This window comes from Malassezia vespertilionis, chromosome 6, assembly GCF_029542925.1.
Source record: "Malassezia vespertilionis chromosome 6, complete sequence".
Classification (NCBI taxonomy): Eukaryota; Fungi; Basidiomycota; class Malasseziomycetes; order Malasseziales; family Malasseziaceae; genus Malassezia; species Malassezia vespertilionis.
The window spans coordinates 732610-754075 of NC_079252.1; the positions used below are offsets into that span (position 1 = coordinate 732610).

General features: G+C 53.9%; 11 protein-coding genes and 1 non-coding gene across 12 annotated transcripts; 8 read left to right on the forward strand and 4 right to left on the reverse strand.

The window, feature by feature from the left end:
• Positions 1-3: 3 nt before the first annotated feature.
• SRP40 (jun-like transcription factor) lies at positions 4-766 on the reverse strand (the record flags this gene model as incomplete). The annotated part of the gene is made up of 4 exons (XM_056208078.1): positions 4-34; positions 61-191; positions 220-707; positions 736-766. The coding sequence occupies 4 exons, from the start codon at positions 764-766 to the stop codon at positions 4-6; spliced, it is 681 nt and encodes a 226-aa protein (XP_056064053.1).
• A 68-nt stretch (positions 767-834) lies between these two features.
• Positions 835-1378, forward strand: MVES1_003261 (uncharacterized protein; the record flags this gene model as incomplete). Its single annotated transcript, XM_056208079.1, has 4 exons — positions 835-927; positions 956-1041; positions 1072-1112; positions 1152-1378. 4 exons carry the CDS (start codon positions 835-837, stop codon positions 1376-1378), a joined length of 447 nt encoding a protein of 148 aa, XP_056064054.1.
• A 338-nt stretch (positions 1379-1716) lies between these two features.
• MVES1_003262 (uncharacterized protein) lies at positions 1717-2115 on the forward strand (the record flags this gene model as incomplete). Its single annotated transcript, XM_056208080.1, has 1 exon — positions 1717-2115. The coding sequence occupies one exon, from the start codon at positions 1717-1719 to the stop codon at positions 2113-2115; it is 399 nt and encodes a 132-aa protein (XP_056064055.1).
• An 88-nt stretch (positions 2116-2203) lies between these two features.
• Positions 2204-4762, forward strand: ABZ1 (aminodeoxychorismate synthase; the record flags this gene model as incomplete). Its single annotated transcript, XM_056208081.1, has 1 exon — positions 2204-4762. The coding sequence occupies one exon, from the start codon at positions 2204-2206 to the stop codon at positions 4760-4762; it is 2559 nt and encodes an 852-aa protein (XP_056064056.1).
• Positions 4763-8678: 3916 nt separating this feature from the next.
• MVES1_003264 (ubiquitinyl hydrolase 1) lies at positions 8679-9274 on the forward strand (the record flags this gene model as incomplete). The annotated part of the gene is made up of 2 exons (XM_056208082.1): positions 8679-8879; positions 8915-9274. 2 exons carry the CDS (start codon positions 8679-8681, stop codon positions 9272-9274), a joined length of 561 nt encoding a protein of 186 aa, XP_056064057.1.
• Positions 9275-10507: 1233 nt separating this feature from the next.
• MVES1_003265 (uncharacterized protein) lies at positions 10508-12374 on the reverse strand (the record flags this gene model as incomplete). The annotated part of the gene is made up of 2 exons (XM_056208083.1): positions 10508-11204; positions 11236-12374. The coding sequence occupies 2 exons, from the start codon at positions 12372-12374 to the stop codon at positions 10508-10510; spliced, it is 1836 nt and encodes a 611-aa protein (XP_056064058.1).
• Positions 12375-12532: 158 nt separating this feature from the next.
• REG1 (protein phosphatase regulator) lies at positions 12533-14138 on the forward strand (the record flags this gene model as incomplete). Its single annotated transcript, XM_056208084.1, has 2 exons — positions 12533-12798; positions 12824-14138. The coding sequence occupies 2 exons, from the start codon at positions 12533-12535 to the stop codon at positions 14136-14138; spliced, it is 1581 nt and encodes a 526-aa protein (XP_056064059.1).
• A 228-nt stretch (positions 14139-14366) lies between these two features.
• MVES1_003267 (uncharacterized protein) lies at positions 14367-15686 on the forward strand (the record flags this gene model as incomplete). The annotated part of the gene is made up of 1 exon (XM_056208085.1): positions 14367-15686. The coding sequence occupies one exon, from the start codon at positions 14367-14369 to the stop codon at positions 15684-15686; it is 1320 nt and encodes a 439-aa protein (XP_056064060.1).
• Positions 15687-18920, reverse strand: MVES1_003268 (uncharacterized protein; the record flags this gene model as incomplete). The annotated part of the gene is made up of 1 exon (XM_056208086.1): positions 15687-18920. One exon carries the CDS (start codon positions 18918-18920, stop codon positions 15687-15689), a length of 3234 nt encoding a protein of 1077 aa, XP_056064061.1.
• Positions 18921-19010: 90 nt separating this feature from the next.
• Positions 19011-20681, forward strand: ABP1 (actin binding protein; the record flags this gene model as incomplete). The annotated part of the gene is made up of 1 exon (XM_056208087.1): positions 19011-20681. The coding sequence occupies one exon, from the start codon at positions 19011-19013 to the stop codon at positions 20679-20681; it is 1671 nt and encodes a 556-aa protein (XP_056064062.1).
• Positions 20682-20740: 59 nt separating this feature from the next.
• Positions 20741-21241, reverse strand: MVES1_003270 (uncharacterized protein; the record flags this gene model as incomplete). The annotated part of the gene is made up of 1 exon (XM_056208088.1): positions 20741-21241. One exon carries the CDS (start codon positions 21239-21241, stop codon positions 20741-20743), a length of 501 nt encoding a protein of 166 aa, XP_056064063.1.
• A 79-nt stretch (positions 21242-21320) lies between these two features.
• MVES1_003271 lies at positions 21321-21427 on the forward strand. The gene has a single exon. It is a non-coding gene; the product is annotated as a tRNA-Leu (tRNA).
• Positions 21428-21466: the final 39 nt, after the last annotated feature.

Below are 21466 nucleotides of genomic sequence, written 5' to 3' on the forward strand. Positions count from 1 at the left end.
TACTTATTCGTCATCGTAGGTAAATTTGATAGAGCTGTTGTAAGTCTAATCCTAACGTACTGTGAGCCCTGATCAATGGCGCCGCCGCGGTAGCTGCCACGTTTTTTCTTGTTCTTCTCCTTGGTGAACGCTTTACCCCTTGTAATACTCAGGTCATCATTCGCTCTCGAGCCATAGTCGCCGGTACCAGACTGAGGTCAGCGCCGTGTAAGTGCTTACCTTGGCACCATAACTCATGTCGCGCAGTCGGTCGTCCAAAAACACTGCCTTGTCCGACTTGACGCGCTGAAAACGCTCGGTTTGCACCTTTTTCTTCTTTAGCACTGGTCCAGGCGAGTCCACTGCGACTGTCTCCTGCACAGCCACAACATCATCATCAACTGGAATGATGCTCTCTTCGACAGCAATAGGGGCAGTTTCCAGCGCACGTTTTTCGGCACGCTTGGCCTTCTTGAGTGCCTTTGCACTTTCTTTTCCAATAGCGTCCGCCTCTAGCACGTTTCCTGAAGCGGACAGCAATTCATCACCAAGCAACGAGCCACGGGTCTCAAGCAACATGCGTACACTCTGTTCCAGAGCATCGGAGAGTGCGTGCGCATGCTCGGATTTCTCTTCGAGGCGCAGCGCTGGGTATGCATCTGCAAGCTTCGCGGCAAGCTTAGGTTTAGCATGTGTATTCAAGAATGCATGCATTAACGTAACCACGTCTATTGTCAGCACACAACACACACGTACCAGGGTTGACCTCCGCATGCTTCTTGGCCATCGTGCGGTGGAAGCAAAAAAAAAGCGAGCCCTCCACATTGTTCGCACTCCACTTGCTTCCCAGCCGTGATGGCGGAAACCGAGCGACCAAAAAAACTTCCGCATGTTCTGCGCAGAAAAATGGGCAATACGCATGTCGATGAGGCATACGAGGTCCAGAAAGTGCGTTCCTGTGCCATACTTACCGCAGATTGGGGGTCTCAGAGGCGCAGCGGTGTGGACTATTGTCGGCGGATCCGGCATCTTTGTCGCGCACCACATCTTCTCGGGATTCAGGTACGTAGTACGTACCTACTAACGACACAGAAAGCAGCCGCTAATGCTTAAGGCATTATTAGGCGTGACATGTAAGTATATTGCCCTACAAACTTGTCTTACAAAAAAAGGTACCTCGGTTGGGCTCGTCTTTGGCGCAGAGAGTGCACTGCAGCGCTACGAGCACCGGCAGCGCACGGAAGTCAATCTCATCCGCCACAAGGCAATGCGCGAGTTAGGCCAGCGTGGGATCATTGCAAGTGAGCCGGAGATCCATCAGTGGCAGGAGGATCTCATAGAGGCAGAAATAGCACTACGACGCCAGCGGAAGGCGATCGAGACAGGAAAAATAGAATAGAACGAAATCTACCAGGGGGGGTTGAATCCGGTGCATTGGCGGCACCAGGTGTAGTGTTCTGCATTGCGATCAGTGCATCCAGCCAGGCCGAAGCGCTCAAAGCAGTCGTAGAAAGACTGTACGCACAGAGAGCACGAGTCGCTGTTGCGGTTGCTCTCGGCAGAGACGGACGATGCGGCAAGCACGGCGGCAATCGCGAGTGTAATAGCACGGAGTTGGACCATGGTAATGAGGGTTAGGGAGGACGGGGAGGTGGCATTATCTATGTCACGTGAACCGAGGCAGACCCCGCGTTGCGCCAACTTGGGCTTGGACCCTAGCATTGCCTCGCACCAGGCATGTCGCGCGACGAAACCCAGGATACTTGGGTGCGCGACTACCAAGAAATGGCATCTGGTGACGCGAAGGATGATGCACAAGTACAGCGCGAGAAGCTGCGCGGGCCACCGAAATACCTTGATGATCTACCCACAGATGGGCTGCTGGCTGCGCCATGGGGCTCGCTTGCACACGCAGACAAGTCGTCAGATAGCTTGACGTCGGAAGAGCGGTACGAACGGGAGCAGGATATGCTTGCACGGCGCGAATGGGACGAGGGCGTGCGCCAGCTCCAAATGGCGTTCCAGTTGGTTTTAATTCCGTTTTTTGGCAAATGGCTCGGGCGGCGATGGAGCTACTGGGGTATGTCTTGTTTCTACGTGATGCTCACCGCAGCATTCGGACGATGGATCCAATAGTAGGATAGATACCCAAAAACGTGTTCGGCCTTGCGCCGCAAAATCGTGCTGACAAAGCTGCGCAAGAACTTCTCTGCACGGCCTCACGATGCAGCAACCGCCAATGCTGCCGCGCATCGCGATTATTGATCATCACGACTCCTACACGCGCAATCTTCTCTCTTTGATTACACAGAGCATTGAGCCTGCGCCTGATGCGGAGACACTGGCAAATCGCGTCGTTGTCCTTCCTTACACGCATCCGATTTTAACAGCGGATCGTATCGGCACCAATTTGCTCCCTCATGTGGACGCATTGATTCTATCCCCGGGACCGGGAAACCCTCATAGCAAACAGGATTTTGGTACATCTATGGAACTACTGCGTGCACAGAAGCATGCGCCGGTTCCAGTGCTTGGCATCTGCCTTGGCCACCAAGGGATTGCCGTTGCGGACGGCGCAAAAGTCGTACAGCTCGCCACGCCGATACACGGACGCAGGCATGCGCTGAGTATTGACAGTGATGCACGCGATGCAAAACGTGCGCATGAAATGCTCAGTATTATGGAAAATGTACCCCAAGGCACCGAGGTGGTTTGCTACAATAGCCTCGTTGTGGACGAGAAGACACTGCCACCCGTGCTTCGTGTTCTTGCACACTCCCAGTCAGAGCAAGGACCACTTGTACAGGCGATCGAACACACGGAACTTCCCTACTTTGGCGTCCAATTTCATCCGGAAAGCATCGAGTCCGATGGGGGCGCCACAGTCTTACGCAACTTTTTTCACAACGTCGCGGCGTATTGGAAGGCATGCGATAAACAGCGCGTAGCGCAATGGGTCTCGCCGCAGCTTCGACTTTCTACAGCGCTTATCGAGGTCGGCGGAAGTTGTGTTGCGCCAAGCAGGCCATTGCATACGTCGACGCCTCGGTGGGAAGTCGTCCAAAAAACATTTTTGATACCCACTACTGTAACACTCCACGATACTCTGGCACATGTTATGCCGGCCTTGTTTCAAAAGTTGTGTCGCACGTCTAATCATCGTGGCCCGATGGCCAGCGGCGTATGGCTGGACAGTGCGAGCGTAGCGGATCCACAAAGCCAACTCTCCATGATGGGGCGTGCAGATTTTACGTTACATTACGATATGCATGGAAGCTTGGCGGCATGCGTCCAAAATGAGGATGCGTCCATATCGCGCGCGGTATTAGATGCAAACGGCTCCTTGTGGGATTGGCTTGGCAACGTTCAACGCGTCTTACAAAGTATGACCAAGCTGCCGGACGCGATGCCTATGGATGCAGCTGCTGGCGGCAGTACATGCGCTTTCTGCACTGGGTTTGTTGGTTTCTGGAGCTACGAAATGAAGGACGAGAGTCTGCATCTTCGACCTTTCGATCCCACACATTATGGGCCGGCGGGGCCGCGCGAGGCTGTGGATCGGATGCAGCTGCCCGCTGCGCAGTGGAGCTTTTGCAATACAACGCTCTCGTTGGATCAAAAATTACGCACTTGGACTGCGTATGCGCTTGTGGATCATGGGACAGAGGCGCACTTACCGTCTGAGATGCAAACGCTGACATTGGCGCTCGCGCAGCTGCCGCATGGCACCGTAGGCATATCGCATGCACGTGCGGATGAATGGCTCGCTCGTGTAGAGGAGACGCTTTTGGAGGTATGCAACCAAGCATCCCCGAGCTCCGAGACCCTTGTTCGCCAAGTACTTCCGCCCCTTCACGCTGTGGATAACAAACAGACGTACCAGGATAAAATCGGCAAGGCAAGGCAACTTATCGGTGCTGGCGAAAGCTACGAACTGTGTCTCACCACCCAGTTCGAAGGCCGCGTTCCCGAACTCGACTCGCACAATTACGATGCACATTTTGCACTCTACTGCAAACTCAGACGTAAAAACCCTGCGCCGTTTAGTGCATACATCGAACTGCTTCCTACCGCGACACTCCCACAAGCAATTCTCTCCACGAGTCCTGAACGGTTTCTCACCGTCACCCGCGAGGGATATATGGAAATGCGGCCGATCAAAGGAACGCTTCCTAAGGCGGGCTTTGCGAAGGGCGAGGAGGACTGGCTTGAACGCGCACATCAAGACACCGCTTTTGCCGCACATGTTCAAGCCGAAGACGAGCGTCGAAAAGCCAAATTGAACGCGGACCCGAAAGAGCGCGCCGAGAATCTCATGATTGTGGATTTGATCCGCGCAGATCTTCAGTCGGTATGTTTTCCGGGATCGGTCCAGGTCCCGCGCTTAATTGCACTGGAGAGCTATGCAACGGTACACCAGCTCGTCACTGCCGTCACAGGCATACTGCGGCCTGGAATTGGCTGTGTCGAGGCAACTAAGCGGTGTTTCCCCCCGGGAAGCATGACAGGTGCACCAAAGCACCGGAGTGTCGAGTTGCTCGATGATTTGGAGCGTGCGCATGGCGGTAGGGCGACGCGGCGTCGTGCTGCATATTCGGGTGCGCTTGGCTTTATCAGCGTAGATGGCGCCTCGAACATGTCTGTGGTGATCCGCACAGTGACAACACAAGGTTCCGGCGCCTTGGTCGGGGCAGGTGGTGCGATTACATATGCTTCGACAGCAGAGGGTGAATGGGAAGAGGCACTCACTAAACTTGGATCGGTTGCATCCTTGGCTACGTAAAAATACATACCTACATCTCGCCACACTGTGTAATTTGAACTTGGGTTTTGGGACGGCTGTTTGCGCCGGTAGGCACATTTTCGATCTTGCGCACTACAAGCATACCATCAATCACCTTGCCAAATACGACGTGTTTGCCATCCAGAAAGCCCGCTGGCTGGGTGGTAATAAAAAACTAGTGTGAGCATGCAGATGCCACGTACTTGGCATCCATTGGTATCTGGGCCTGAATTCGCCTGTGGTTAGCAACAAATGTATATGCGCACCATACTGAGCAGTCCTGAAGCGTCGTGCTTCATCAAAAAATTCTCGTCTGCGAACTTGTCGCCATAAATGCTAAAGCTGCCTGTACCATCACCGTTGATAAAGTCGCCGCCTTGGCACATAAAATCTTTAATCACGCGGTGAAATGTCGAGTCCTTGTAGCCCATAGGTTTGTGGTTGAAGCTGGTGTAAGCGGCCTCTGTACGTACCGGTGCTCGCCCGTGCATAATTGCCGAAAGTTCTCCGCCGTCCTGACATTAATGCTGTGACGCTAGACTTACTTGGGTGCCAGGTCAGAGAAAAGTTCCATCTTGATTCTTCCAAGCGGCGCATCTCCGAGCGCAACGTCGAAGAATACGATCGGCCGCCCATGCGCTCCGGCGCCGCGTATTTGACCTTCTGCTTGTTCACTCATCGACGATGCTCGAGATGTGGAGGTTGGTTTACAAAATAAATTCGCAACTACGAGGTTTGCTGTCCTCTTTGGGTCTTTGGAATATACCATGCTCCGTGGGTGTACTGCTTCACTGTACGCGAAAATTGCGCCTAGTGTATTACAACGTGCATTATATGTATCTAGTGCGCGCTTGCGCTATCCTGTGCGTATAGACCAATGCTTCTATCGTACATCGGCACCACGGCTCAACGTCCCTTTTGAGTATGTATCGCTTGCGGCACTCACAGCTAGGGAGGTGGAGATGGAGTCGCCGCTCGTGAATATCCTCCAGGACGATTCGCTTCCAATTCGTATTGCGAAGGTGACACCGGATTTAGTGCGACTTGCAGATGGCGTGACAGTCCCTCCCACTTGTATTTTTTTGAATGGTCAGGCATTTGTATGGACGCCACCAAAGATTGATGCGGCGGCTGCGGTACCGAGTGGTAAAGGCTGGGAAGCATGGTCCAATGATATTTGGACTCTGTTTGAATTAGTGTTTCCAAAGCCAGGTACGTGATCACGAGCGTTTGCCGACGAGTAGAAATTCTCATCTTGGGGACTGGGGATACAGTTTTGCCGGTGCCAGCGCGTATCAAAGCACATTTGCACTCGGTTGGTATTCAATTGGATGTGCAAAGCACGGTACGTTGTGTAAGTTAGCACTGATCGCAGCGCAATGCGTGTTCTACTTATAATTTACTTTCGGAGGAAGGCCGTCGTGTCTCAGCGGCATTGCTGCCCATGACGGCTTAAATGCACGGCATATGTACAACTTAGAAGAACCGCACATTAAAGTAGCTCAGCAAATGGCAGGACGTATTGGTACCCAAGTACCCAATGCCAATATATACAATCATCCTTGCTGCGTCCATGTACAGGCTGTTATCCATTACCGCCCCTTTGGGCGCAGGCAAAGCCTTAGCAAACTCGCACTCACTTCTGCGTTTTCGAATGCCAGAATTTTCATGCTTTGCGACCCCGCTTGCACTTGCTTGTGCCATTGGATTGACCACACTTTCTGCTTCTTTAGGTGCGTTGAGCATAAGGAATAGGCTTCTAAATGCGACTTTGATGATCGGATCCGCATATAGTTTCCACACAAGGATGGGTCCTACGCCAATAACTAGCGAGACAACGAATTTGAGTGTAGAATAATGCAAAAGTAAAAACCATACATGCGCAATACGTTGTTGGGCATGCCAAGGGGTAATATTGATCACAAATCGGTATACCGTATCGAGTCGCGCTTGGTCATAGCGGAAGTTGTAGTTGAAACTCCATTCACCAAATGATACACCAACCCATGTGCCAATGAACGCAACCGCTGTGATGTTAACAATATATGCTTCGCGTACCATCTTCGAAACACGGACACGGTGTAATGGGAGTAGGGTGGCTCAAAAGTGCTATGCATCCAGCACACAAAAAAACAAATGGAACAGCCAAGTTAACGCTGCTCAACAACATCTCCATACTGGGATCAATCCAAATCGTGAACAATCCCACAGCGAGCCCAATAAGAGAACCCGCTACACAGTCTTTTGTTAATTTTTTTTGTATACGCACCAAGCATACTGTGCATTCCGGAATACAAGCGTCCGTAGACGATAGTGAATGCATAGAGTGCAATCAAGGTTTCCAAGAAGTACGTTTGCGTAAACACATACGCAAAGAGTGGGTGGTGTTGCTGTATGGCACTGCTCACATAAGGTCTTGCGAGCAAGACATAATAGTAAAACAGGACAGACATGCTTATACTGTTCGCCGAATGTGTCGATGGAAAGCCAAATTCAAGATGGTGGGACCCAATTACCAAGCGATCAACCGGTGGTGCATAAGGACGGGGGATGCAGAAAAAGTCCTTTGAGCGTAAGCAGTATCCACATTTGGGCGTACCTTGGTAACCGCTGTAGAATAGACTGCTAATGCAGAGGTAAAGATAAGCCTGCAGCGTTAATAGAGTACCACTTTTCTAAGCATACATTCTTCCACACTTCGGACCAAATATCTGGTAGATCGGAGGCAAAAAAAGCATAAAGAATGTATGTGTTCCCAGCACGGACGAGTACTTAAAGTACCGATCCAACCAGGATGATCGCACGCGAGCCTGCAATTAGTACGGTAAATGCAGTGTGAGCATACTTGATGTGCCCCGAGTGATTTAGAATGCTCCCTCAAATACTTGATCGCCAGCTCGCGGACAGTGTTCGCCCAGGCCGGACGACTCGACTCAAATAACACCGCGTCCTCCATGATGTTCTGGGCCAAACAAAACACGAAGTGCGTTCTTAATAAAAGTTTTCAAAAGAATTAATTTTTTTTTGCTACAAACACATATACATAGTAAATAACCAGTAAATAAACTAATCTCAAAACGTTATGTTTGTGAAATAAATATTTACATATTAATATTTACAAATTCTAAATCTTACACAAACAAATAATTTGAAATCAATGCAAATATTTAAATTATTTTTTGTTATATTTATATTTTTAAAATAAAAATTATTAAATTAATAATGTAATAATACTTTTTGCTGTAACAATGTTTAAACTTTTTGCTGCAACAATGTTTAAATAATTTATTTATTAACTAGTTTATTTCAAAAACCATACTTTTAGTATTTACTGAGTATTTTAATTTAAATTATGAAACTTAAATTTTAATTTTATAAGTTTAATTAATAAATTTGAAATTACGATGAATATATTGAATCTTATTTTATTTAATGTAAATTTTTTTATTAAATTTGGTTACTTATATTGTAAAGTTTATTTTATGTTGCCTCGTGCCAAAATTTTGGTTTTCCACCAGCTACTTTCGCACGCACCAACTACGTAGTACTATGGAACACTCTAAACGAGAGTACGTATTTTGAGACGCTCTGATTTTTTAGCTGGGAAGAACTTAGTGACCTTCAACGTCAGAAACTAGCAGACAAGCTTTTGGGCGACGAAGAATTGAAGCAGCCACTAGTATCTGGCGCGGAACCTCTTGGGGTACTTGCAATTGAATACCACAACAATCCGTACTTCAAATCTAAAGTCCGTTGGCTGGAAGATGTGTCGCATTTTACTGGTATTTGCAGACTCAAAGGAGATGGCAACTGTTTTTACCGTGCCTTTGGTTTTGCATATCTCAAGTCTATCCTTGCGATGAAAAACACACCAAATTACAGACTGGCTTGCGATAACACCAAGTTTGTTTTATCCATGCTCAAAAATGCCGGATTTGATGACATTGTTATTAGCGACTTTTATGAACCTTTTGAGCAGCTCTTGGCTGCAGTTAACCCCGATGACCAGGACGAGAGAGCGTTCACAGAAGAGCAGCTGTTGGAAGCATTCAATAATGCGGAAAAAAGTAACAGCATTGTTGTATTCCTGCGACTCATTGTCAGCGCTTTTTTGAAAGTACGATACTATGTGTTGTATAATCTAACTTGCAGCTTCATGCGGACGAATACTCACCTTTTCTTACTGCAGCGCCTGGTGAGCTCGAGCCACCGACAATGGAAGAGTTTTGTAACCGCGAAGTTGATGCGTTTGGAAAAGATGCCGATCACATTCAAATTACAGCACTAGCTACGGCTCTTCGAGTCAGTCTCGACGTCGTCTATCTATCAAGCTCCCAAAATGTACAAGGCGAGGACGGCTTCACCTTTCCAAGCAACATGATGGATTCACCTAACAATATCACTGCTTGTGATATTGTACATTTCGATGTGGACCAGGGACAGATGCTGAATATTGGAAGTCTCTTATATCGACCAGGACACTTTGATCTACTCGTAGGCACAGATACCTGATAATGGCATCGTCTCGACAGCCTTTGCGGGGTCGGACCCGCTGTCACGTGCGCGCATATTTTCTGTGCTGGTGGTTGCAATGCTAACTTGCAGCCGCACTTTGTAGGTGATGGATCAAAGAAAATTTGTCGAGATTCATCCAGAGCGTGTCGGGAATGTCTCTTCAACAGATTATCCTTACCAATATCCAGGCGAGTCTGGAGCCTGGGATGCAACCTTGTTTAAGAAAAATCTGCGCGTAGACGTAACTCGTATGACAAAAGACTTATGCGAGTTTGAGTTGGCCGGCGTAGATGCAAGCATTGCAAATGCACTGCGCAGGGCGCTTATTGCAGAGGTAAGTGTGCATGGATGTTCTGACTCGCAGGTACCCTCTGTGGCTATTGAGCATGTCTATATCTGGAACAATACTTCAATTATTCAGGACGAAGTCCTCTCACACCGCCTTGGTCTTATCCCACTGGCAATCGATCCAACTAAACTGACTTTCAAGATGGGTGCGTATGAAGTACCACAACTAATGTGCAGATGACGAGGCAAATGATCAGAACACGGTCGTATTTAACCTCAAGGCCGATTGCAGATCACGTAATGGCACTGTCGAAGGTCGTTACGGTACGTATCAGCACGTCATTTCTTACCTCAGTGTATGCTTCCCAACTCGAATGGGATCCAAAAGGCGACCAGGGGGAGACTATGGCGGATGCGCCGCCGCAACCTGTGAACCCCGATATTGTAATTGCGAAACTAGCTCCGGGACAAGGCATGGAGATGGAATTGCATTGCGAAAAAGGCATTGGAAAAGACCACGCCAAATTTTCGCCGGTAGCCACAGCAACCTACCGCCTGTTACCCGTGATTGACATTTTAATGCCCATCCCGGAGCCCCTGATACCCAAGTTCATCTCATGCTTCCCCCCTGGCGTCGTCGAGAAAGGGGGCAAGAACAACGTGCAAGTTGTGGATGCCCGCAAGGACACTGTGAGCCGCGAGGTTTTGCGCCATCCCGAATTCCAAGACATGGTACGTCTTGGCCGTGTACAAGACCACTTTTTGTGTACGTATCCTGACAACGCATTAACCTATAGTCAGTGTCGAGTCCACCGGCGTGTACAAGCCCGAGGCTTTGCTCCCTGCTGCGATTGAAGTGCTGCTGCGAAAAGTGGATTTGCTCAAGCTCGCGTTGGATGCCTTGCCTACGAGTTCTATGTAGTAACATCGGGTATCGTGCGTTTATATGATAATTAGATCATTATCGTCGTCTTCTTCGAGCTCTTGTACATGTCGTGATGCGGGGCCATCACGGTCCAGCACATTCGACCGGAACTTTTTCCCACGCAGCCGCGCTTGCGGTAGGGCGTCGCCTGTAGCCTGATGCCGAGAAAGCAGGCGTGCAGCTACGTCCGAGTTTTGCAGCGCACGGCCTGGGTCATTGCTTGACCGCTGCCTGGAATTTTTCTGACCGGGCTTAAACTCGCCACGTAGTGTCGCCTGAGCAATGCGCAGCGTTTTGGCTGCAAGACTGTTTTGATCCACCTCTGCGAGAAATTTCTCTTCAGCATTTCGCGTCTCTGTCAGGCCTGGCTTCCGCGCTCGCCGTGGTGCAGCAGCACAAGGTTTGGCCTGTTGCTTGCTGTTGCTTGCTTGGACCTTGTCGCCAAGGTGCGCGTCCGCCTCTTGTTTACGCTTTCGCTGCTCCTTCTCGGCACGGCCACGTCCGTAGCGCGCTTCTACATTGTAGCTCGCTGTGCGCGGGTCGTTTACCGACAAAATCTCACGAGAGGGATTCACCACATACGTGCGCGCAGGCGCAACATCTGCGTCAAGCCCCGAGATGCCCAGTGCACCACTTGGACGAACGTGGCGCGAGCGTATTCCGTGCATTTGCTTTGCGGTGTCGCTTGTTGGCTTGCCAAGCATTGATGCGGTGCTGCGGTAAGTACTGAGACGAGTGAGCGTACCTGGACGCGAATTCCATGCGCGATCGCATATTGGACGTGACGGCGCGTTCCAAATGAAAATCACACACGCCATTATTTCCAGCGGTCTTCATAACAAACGCCGTACAACGCGATCCATCTTTCCGGATCGCTTGGCATTGCGCGTAAGCGTCCGCATGCCCGAGAACCAGGACAGAGTCGGCAGACCTTGGTGTGATGGTTAGGTTCTTGGATGCATCGTTACGCCGCGGCTTCATAATGCGTGGATTCAGGATCGCAAGCAACATTCCGTCACGCTCTTTCCAGAGTTTCTCAAATGCGCCGCCGCTGCCGCCGCTAAACCGCGTGGTACCATCTGCATTTGAATGCGTCTCCTTCGACTCAAACAGCATCATTGTCAGCATACAGTGCCCAGGCATTGCCCGATGCGTCTCAATCACGTCCGTGCTCAGATTCAGCAGCTTGCAGCTAAAGAATTTGCGCGCCGGCTTGGTCGGGTTCTCGCGTGCAAACGCGTCCGAACCTCGGGGCGATGCTTCGTTTTGTGTGTCGTCCACGCGGCCCGCTGTGTATTTCATCGCACTCTTCTCTCCCATCACGGCAAAAAGAACCCAATCGCCATACAAAGGTACTTCCACGTCTCCGTCCATTGTCCGGTCGTTTGCGCTTTGGTACTCGCTCAGCGACTTTCCTGTTCTTCCCGCGAGGTTATACAATGTACCAATATTAACAATGTAACGACATTCCAAGTACTGCTGCAGCTGTGCGTGTGATACTTGACGGTTGCGCACACGCATCCGCGAGTTTGGCTCGTACAGCGCAAACTCTGGGTCGTCATTGGGCGGCGTAAACTCATGCGGCCCGCGTTCAAGCGCCTCAACCAGCTCGAGCCGCTCATTACGGATAGGTACGGTAGCCTTCTGTCCAAATACGCTTCCCCGCGAAGCACGCAGCGCCTCGTTTGTTTCTCGACGCACGCGATGTTCCTTGTCTCGTTCTTGGATGCTAGATGCGCTGGCGGCCAGCGTGGAGTAAGACGGCTGTTGCATCTGCTGCGCGCGAGCTCTTGCATACTCAATCTTGGAATTGCATTGCGTTTTCAGCTCCGCGACGCCGCGCGACGCCGCGGTGGATATGACGTTGCGCCCACAGTGGTCCATGCCAATGTCTCGACGCGTGCGGCGAGTCAGGGAACCCTGCTTAGTCAGCATGGCCCGGTGGGGCGCCACAGTGCAGGGACAAGCCGCCAGTTTCTTGACCCGCGTACATCGTTTCGCATTGGACTATTGCCCGTTGTGCTGCGTAGCACAGCGCCAAGATGCTTTCCGCACCCGAGCCGTACCCAACCGTGTCCAACAGTACTCCAGCTCCGGACGATGCGCAGATCGTCAGCAAGATGCCAGAGATATGTGTTGACTACCTGAGCCACGAATGGAAGGACGAGGATGTGTGGAATAGCTGGAAAGCCATGACGAAGAAGAAGAACGAGATATCGAATGGTGTGCGCTTGGAGAATGCCAGCTGGCGTACTTGGGCAAAGCAGCGCGGCAGGCTCAAGACAATCAGCCCCGAGACGCTCAATTGGTATGTACTTCCGTGCTGACCCCAGGTTGAAAGAGAGTGATGTTACATGGCTGTACGGCCCTTTGCATGGGCCGACAAATTCCGTTCCTGCGCCAAAGGTGGCCACTACAGCAGAACGTCTTGGAATCGAGGAGCCATCGTGCATCGCAGGCAAGAAATCGATTCTTAAACACCGCACCTTGTCCGAAGTACTCCGCACACCACGCAACATCTCCCCTGAAGAGGACATAGACGAACAGTTCATGCGCGACGCTGGCGGGCTCAGTCCTCCTCCAGCGCTCCGCACTTCGCTCCGACGCATCGAGTTGCTGGAACAAGAAAGCGACACACCCAACACGCCTGAAAAACCGAAGCGCCACATTAGTTTTAACCACCGCGTCGAGCAATGTGTGGCGCTTGAGCATCCTAGCGGGACAGACTCGTATTACGGTGGCGCGTACGACGAGTACTCGGACGAAGATGATTATTCCGATACCGATAGCTACTCTGACTCTGCCACGCAACAGGACTCTGTCATGAGTGGGCAATCGCACCACTCTTCTAGCAGCAGCGAGCAGCGGCCCACGATTGCTATCTTGTCGCCGACCGAGCTCAAGACACCGCACGAGTATCTACTGGACCAGGCGCCTGCCCTGAATTCCAGTCGTTTTACCGACAGTGACGACGATATGTACGCAGACGACGATATGCGCTATTCGATGGTCGATCCCGTCTCTGTAACGCAGGACCTTCCTTTGGACCAAGACGACTACGATTATTCGGCATCCGACGAGGAGTACGATGCTTCCAACCATCTCCAGTCCGTATCCAACAGCGCATGCCAAAGACATCCGACAGATGCTGACACTCATGTTTTAGGTACGGCGCACTATGAACAGGGCGCAGATGAGCGGGTATCCGGCTCATCTTTGCGTGGCCAATCATCGCAGCAATTTTTGCAAGACCGGCCATCTGAATCTTGGAGTCCCCGCTCTACGATACCCCCCCATACTTTTGATGAGACAGAATCCGACGCGTTGGTCGTCGACGTGGAAAATTTGCCGCGTTATTCTCTTGCGGAGGAGCGCGTGCAGCACAGCCGGGGCTTGCAAGATGACTCAGCATCGCCTAGATCCCAGAAGCAGCGGACTACGTCGTTAAACACATCTACGCATGATGTGCCAAGCACACAGGCACTACCAAATACATTAAGTGACCCAACTATGCTGTTTGTCGACGAGGACGAAGGGTACCCAAGCGGCCTCATTTCCAGCGCCGTGGAGATCATCAACACGGCGCGCGATCTCGCTGGGACGCTGCTGGGGACGGAACCGCTTGGATCACATACTTGGTACGAGTAGCAATAGCCGTTGTACAGATAACCCACCCGCACTTGGCCATACTTTTGCGCGGCAAACCGTAGGATGCCTCCACACGCCCGAGCCATCCTGTCATGTCGTACTCATATCCTCGGCGTACAAATGCGCGCAATGTCATAGATACATCTCTTCATCATGTGCAACAGACACGCTAGTCCAAACGAGTGTGCATTACCCGGCATAAAGAACGAGCCTCCCATATCGCTCTACATGCAGCCGTCCTTTTCAGCGTCCCCCAGCGTGCAAGCGCCCTACCTCCCCTACTTGCCAGCGCCGCTGGGCGCAAACTCCATCACAAGCCCATTGCATGCGCCATTCACACATGCCACGCTTGCTCCTAGGGACCTGTCGTCCGCGTTCCAATCGAGCGCGTCGCCGCTCCTCCCTCCCGGCCTGCCTTCTCCCCACGTTGCCCCACCGATCCTCGAGGACCCCGACATGGACTGGTTCAACAATGCATGCGAAGTACAGATACCCACACCCATATCTGGCGTCTCGCTCGGCACTGCCTATGAGACACGCGGCTCGCTGCAGCAGGACATGGCCAGTGCGCGCGCCGAAGGCCTTGCCTTTGCTGCAGTCCAAATCCCTCTGTTACTTTCCCAGCCCGTCCTGCACTCGCTGACGAACCCACATGTAGACCTAGGCAAGCACCTGCGCCGCTTCGGCATGCTCCACGAAGCCCAAGAGTTTACGCGCTCCAGCATGCCGTGCGATTTTCTGCTCACCACCTTCCTCACGATGAACACACAGCTGGAAACGACGCCGACGCGCGAGATGGTCAGTGCCGAAGGCGAGAAAATCATGCACTACCTCGAGGCTGGCGTCGACCAGCACCAAGCCGAGATCGAGCGGCAGCTCATGGTCTTGGTCAGCAAGGTAAAACCGCCAGCAGGAAGGACCATGGTGCCTCGGTGTCTTCATCTCCCGTGGTTGTACAAAGCATACACCTGCAATCCTACCTCGTCGCTGTGCCCCACACACTTTCTCGCCGTGTGCCCCAGCCACGGCCCCAGCAGCATGACCGTTCCGACGCCATTTGGGACCGCGACCTTGGTCAATGCGCCATGCACGCTCGTGCCGCTGCATTGGATCGTGTACGTGCTGCAGTGCGCCCATCTCCCGATGCCCCACGCGCCGACCATGGCGGGCGACGTGCCTGTGCTTGTGCTCGCCGTGCCGTTCCCCGAGCACTGGTTCATCCTCCACCGCTGGCTCTACACGCAGGACCGCACAAAACTCCTCGCGGCGCTGCTGCCGTTTGGCAACCTCCACACGCTGCGCGACGCCATTGCCAATGGGACGCTGGTCACTGCCGACGTGCTGGAAGCCATGGCGTGCCTCTCGATCCCGACGCTGATGCGCATCGTACTCAAGATTCTCGCGACATGGCACAATGGCAAGTGCGTCGGAATCTTTGCCGACACATTTTGGGCGACATTGCGCCACGCGTGGGAAGTGGGTGTATCGGCGATTGTGCTACGAAAAGCGCGCATGGTACCCAACATACAACAGGTTCATAGCGCATAGCTACCACCGCGCATTCAGTTTGCGCATTTTGACAATGGGTGTCGTGATCAGAATCCCGAGACAGAGACCGAGGATGGTGAAGACGAGCTGCATCTTATTGAAGCTCGCTTGCAAACGGTCAAACTGACCAGAAGGCGAGGCCACGGTATAGATCCAATCGATGCCCGCGGCAAACACCATCGAGCTGCTCTCGAGAAGCGCAGGAGCCGTCTCAAGCAGGCGGATACCGGGGATACGGAAGTAGGCATGCGTGAGCGACCATTGCGACTCGTCGGGGATCATGGGCGTGTAGGGAAAGAGGCCTTCTTCCATGTCCGCTTGGCTGGGCTTGCCGTACGGCTGTCGCGCATCGAGCATGCGGCGCGGAATAAGCACAAGGTTGTCGCGGTCCGTCGCGACGACAAGCGACTTGGTCGTGACGCCAAGTGTGGTCCTTGTCGTGGCCATGGCGCGGAGGCCATACGGAAGCAGGAATGCATGTGCATAGGCAGAAACGGTTTGTGCGCCGCGCGCAAGACTGGAGGTATTTTGCGCCTGGCCTCGGTCGTCCTCAAAAAGCTCCACGGAGACGAGCCGCCGCAAAAGGCTTTCGCCCGGCTCGCTGGTGGCATACGCGAGCGTGATCCAATTTTCCGTAAAGGTGGTATGCACGCCATCTTCCAACGCAACATCGGGGACGTGCATGTGATAGTGCACTGCGCCAGAGACGGCATCGAGGATATACACGTCCACGGCTTGGCTCGCAGGCGTGCGCGTTGTAATTACGCGCGCGTGGGGATTCAGGTACTTGTACAGCACAGAACGGTCGCCAAGAACGCGGCCAAGGCTCGCTATATGATCACGCGATGCATCCAACACACTCACCACTTCTTCGCCCGCAGCGAGGGTCAAGTGCCAGAGGGGGTGCAAAGGGAAAACGGCTTGGTGCGGCGCGCCGAGCTGATTGCCTCGCACCATCGCACGGCCGTGCTCCTCGACGGGACGCGCGAGGTAAAACACGTCGCGCAGCGCATCGAGCGACGCTATGGTCTGTGCGTCGGGAGGATAGACGACAAGACCATGGCTACAGAATGCGCCGAACGCGTGCAGTTCCTCGGCGGTGCGCACCAAAGGCGGGAGCTGCACCACCTCGCTCGCGAGGCCATTGCAGATCGCAATGCCGTCGTCCGAGGCGCGCAGCACCTCGCCGGTAAGTGGATTCAGCTCAAACACGCGCGTATCCGTCTCGCGGCCCTGTGTGATTTGCGCGACAATGGCCATCACCGGAGGCGCTGCCTTGCCATCAACCACGACGCCGGCGGCCCGCAGCGGAATGAGGTGCGTAATGTTTACGCGCGGCGCTCCACCGTGGACTGCGTCGCCGAATCCCACGAGGCTGCGCGCCCACACAAGCGTCGACGTGGTCAAATCCTGGTCGATCCCGTACACTTTTCCGTACGGCGTGGTGGCGACAAGCATCTTGCGGAATCCAAAGCGGTCGTGGAAGAGAGTCGCGGCCGTGTCGTTGCTCACTACGCGCGGCGCGCCCGACTTAGGTGTGTGCTTGGAGAGCTGTAGCGGCGTGTAGGTTTGCAGCTGGCGGGGCGCGTTGCTTTGGCGCGCCTCTGTCAGCATCGCCACGAGTTTGTCCAGGCCCGAGGCGGCATGGATGTCGATAAAGATGCGCAGAATGCCTACGACGAGCTCGTGCAGGTGCCGCACCACGCGCTGGAAAACCGACTCGCGCTCCAGCTCAGCAAGCGGCGCGGCGTGTGCGTCGCGCTCGTGTGCAGAAGAGACGGCAGCAAGGCCCAGTGCGCTGTCGGGCATGTTGACCATGAGCGCATGCTGCGTATTGGCAAGGCCTTCTTCCAATACCCACTGGTACGCACCGTCCTGGACTTGGATGACTGCGCCAGAGGCGGTGTGGAATATGAGGCGCGAGGCGGCGCGCGCCTCGCCGATCTTGTTCACTTCGAAGCTCGCAGATTGGACGCGGCCGTGCAAATCGTGGTCGTACTGGAACGAGTAGCCCGTGATTTGGCCGCGGTGCTCGCCCGTGTATGCATCTGCCCAGAAAATGTGCTGGTTGAGCATGTGCTGGACGTCGGTGAATTGCAGACGCAGCACATAGGCATGGCCGTTGCGGTCCAGCGTGCCGTCGTACACAGCATCCACCGCAATCTCTTCAAATTCGTGTGCGGAGCGCATGTTTCCCTGCTCGTCTACGTGCAGCACTTCGGCTTTCGCGTCGTTGCGCACCGCGACGAAAAAGCCGCGGTCGCCGAGGCCGACGTCTTCCAGACGCGAAAAGTGGCTCGCGCGCGCCTTGGTCTTCTGCAGCGTGTCTTTTGGCGCAAGCGCATCTACTTGCAATGTGCGCACACGCTGGTCCTTGCCAAGCCACGCGATGTGCGGACCGCCGCCGCGCGCATGAAACTCGGCGGGGATGTGCGCCTTTTTTGTAAAGGGGAGCGCAAGGATGTTGCTTGCGCCGCCAGGCACCTCGTCCGGCACATCATGCACATTGAGCAGCTCCCCTTGCATGGACAGCACGTAGATGCGCGGCTCCCACACAGATTTGCGGCGGTACGCACCCACGGCAAATACGCGCTCATTGTACACGATCAAGCGCGAGAGCTGCACACGATCAAGATCAGCGTCGGGCGCCCAGTGCCAGATGTACGAGCCCGAATGGATGCGGTGGATATCGTGGCCATTCGTCAGCACAAACGTCTCGCGCACATGTCCGGCGACATCCACGCCGGGATACGCAAGATGGCTGCGGTCGAGGGACGAGGAGCGGTTCGTGGTATTGTGTCTCCACAAAGACGCGCCCTGCCGCCCAAGCGTACCTTCTATCTGCTCGCCGCCTTCGCCACTGAGCACTATCGTTTCGTCCTCCATCGCAAACACGCCCTGTATTTCGTGCTGGAGAAATGCACGGCGCCATACCACGCCGCCGTCACGCGGGTTCAGGGCAGCAACATGATTCGACTCCGTCACACCGATTATCGCAGTTGCCGTTTTTTCCTGCACATGCTGATCCGCACGCAGGAAACGCTGGAAGCGAGGATGCACGAATCGCTCCGCGCCATGATCGCTGCGCAGCGGACCAATGTACGGCGTGACGTGGCCCACTAGCGGCGGGGGTGTCTTCTTAGGTGTTAGGAATTGCAAAAATGCATGTGCACCCCAGTGTTGAGGAAGCAGCGCTGCAAGCAGCGCAAAACACACAAACAGACGCAGCAGCATGCCAGGCCGCCGCCCAGCATCGCGCAGGACACGGCATTCGTCACGTGATACTGATGGAGGCCGGCCGGCCCGTGCTGTGCTACGCCCGTCATGTCGCTGCAGGTGAACTTGGGGTCGCCGGCGATCCAGAAAGCGTACGAGCAGGTGCTCGATGGCGTGAACGACTATGCAGTGCTATCGTACAAGAAACAATCGAACGACTTGGATGTCGTCGCTGCATGTAAGGGCACGCTTGAAGATATGGCCGAGGAATTGTCCGACGGCAAGATGCAGTACGCATTCGTGAGGGTCAAGGACCCCAATACGGAGCTGCCCAAGTTTGTGCTTATTAACTGGCTGGGAGAAGGTGTGCCGGAGATGCGCAAGGGTCTGTTTCCTTCGCATTGCGCGAGCGTCGCGGACTATTTTAAGGCGTACCACGTCACGATTCAGGCACGGACCGAAGCCGACATCGAGCCCGCTGCTATCATGCGCAAGGTGACTGATAGTAGCGGAAGCAAATACGGGTCCGCTAGCTCGCGCAGCGGCGGGCAGATCGCGCCCGTGGGCACGAATTATAAGCCGGTAGGTACCCCGGATGTGCGCGGAATGCAGTCCAAGGCACCGAGGGACACAATCGCTCCCGTCGGCACTGCATACACGGCGCCACGCGACGAGCTTGCACAATTGCGTGCTGGCAAGCTGCAGGATCCTGGGCAGGCGCCGAGTGCGCCACGGCCGGGCCAACCGCAGCAGCCAAAGCCCGCGCAGCCATCGAAACCTGCACAGCCGCCCGCGTCGACGCCAAAGCCTGTGCCGGCGCCAGAAGAGCCGCAGAAGCCGATACAGGATGATCGCATTCAGCCTGTTGGGACTTCGTACGAGCGCGTGAATTTGGGACAGCCCAAGAAACTTTCGTCTGCACGCACGGCTCTGTTCTCGCAGGTAGATGAGTCTGTGCCTGTGCCTGCGCCTGCGTCTGCTGCAAGAGTGCCGTCGGGTGGAAAGCTCTCATGGAGTCAGCGTCAAGAAGCGGCGCGCAACGCACATGATGCCGAAGCGAAGAGCGAAGGTGCGAAGGAATCAACTGCGACGACTGCGCCGCCCGCTTCCACACCGAACGACCATCTCGCTACACAAATGGCAGATGCGAGCATTTCAGGCAGTCAGCGTGCGACTGTGCTGTATGACTACGAAGCGGCCGAAGACAACGAGCTGACACTGCGCGAAGGGGATGTTCTTACACACATCGAGCAGGTCGACGAGGACTGGTGGTCTGCAAAGGATGCCAGCGGTGCAGTGGGTCTGTTCCCTGCTACTTATGTAGAACTTCTTGAAGAGCAGGCATCGGCTGCAGGTGTGCCTCCCGTACCGGAAGCGCCGGAAGCGCCACCAGCTCCACCAGCTCCACCAGCTCCGGAAGCGCCACCAGCGCCGCCAGCGCCACCAGCGCCGCCAGCCCCTGAAGCTCCACCAGCCCCTGAAGCGCCACCAGCTCCCCCAGCTCCGGAAGCTCCGCCAGCGCCACCAGCCCCTGAAGCTCCACCAGCGCCACCAGCCCCTGAAGCTCCACCAGCTCCACCAGCTCCACCAGCGCAGTCCTCACCACATGCAATTGCACTGTACGAATATGAAATTGGCGAGGACAATGAAATCGAGCTTGCCGAAGGCGACAAAATTGTCGACATCGAGTTTGCAAGCGACGACTGGTGGAATGGCAAAAACGAGCGGACTGGCTTGACGGGGCTCTTCCCTGCCAACTATGTCGAATACAATGAATAGAATAAAGTACGCTCAGCAATTCTAGCAACATACTCGATAGTGCCGCAACAGACTCTACGTTACCAAACGCGGCACTTGTTCACCAACCGTTGTACAGCCTCCATTCGTACCCGCTCCGTGTCGAGATCATCATCTTTGCCTACACGCGGTAGTGCTAGACCAACAACGACTGGCTTTACGTCGCGCACACTCATCTCAGGAGTGTGCTGCGACGCATAGATCCACGCTGCAATCCGTGTGGCATACAATGCATACAAATCCTCCATCCCGCGCGGCGGTGCGCCAAACAACGGCACGGTAGACGTCACAGGAAACTGCATCGCTGGCTGTGTATCTTGTTCCATGTGCTGCGCATCTTGTCTTGCAGGATATACTTGGACTTGTACGAGGTACCCAATCTTGCCAAGCTGCGTGACAAGGACTAGCGTCCGGTCGCTGTACTCCTGGCACAGTACAGAGAGTACACTGCCATGCACCGTCTCTGTCTCCGATACCGTCGCAAGCACATCCTGTGCTAGAGGCTCAACGCTGACCGCCTGTCCAGCTTGCGCAGCGTTCATGGCCAAGCTGCACGCATTGCGCATTTTTGAAAGTACTCTATTTCAAGTACGCTCAAGCTCTACCAATCAATGCAATTCTGGTAGGATGGCCGAGTGGTCTAAGGCGCTTGATTCAAGTATTGATGAATATTTGGCGGCCCGGCCGCTGCACCCAAGTTATCCTGGGTTCGAATCCCAGTTCTACCACACTTTTCTTTTTCACACGGCCCCACAGCACTACTCGTT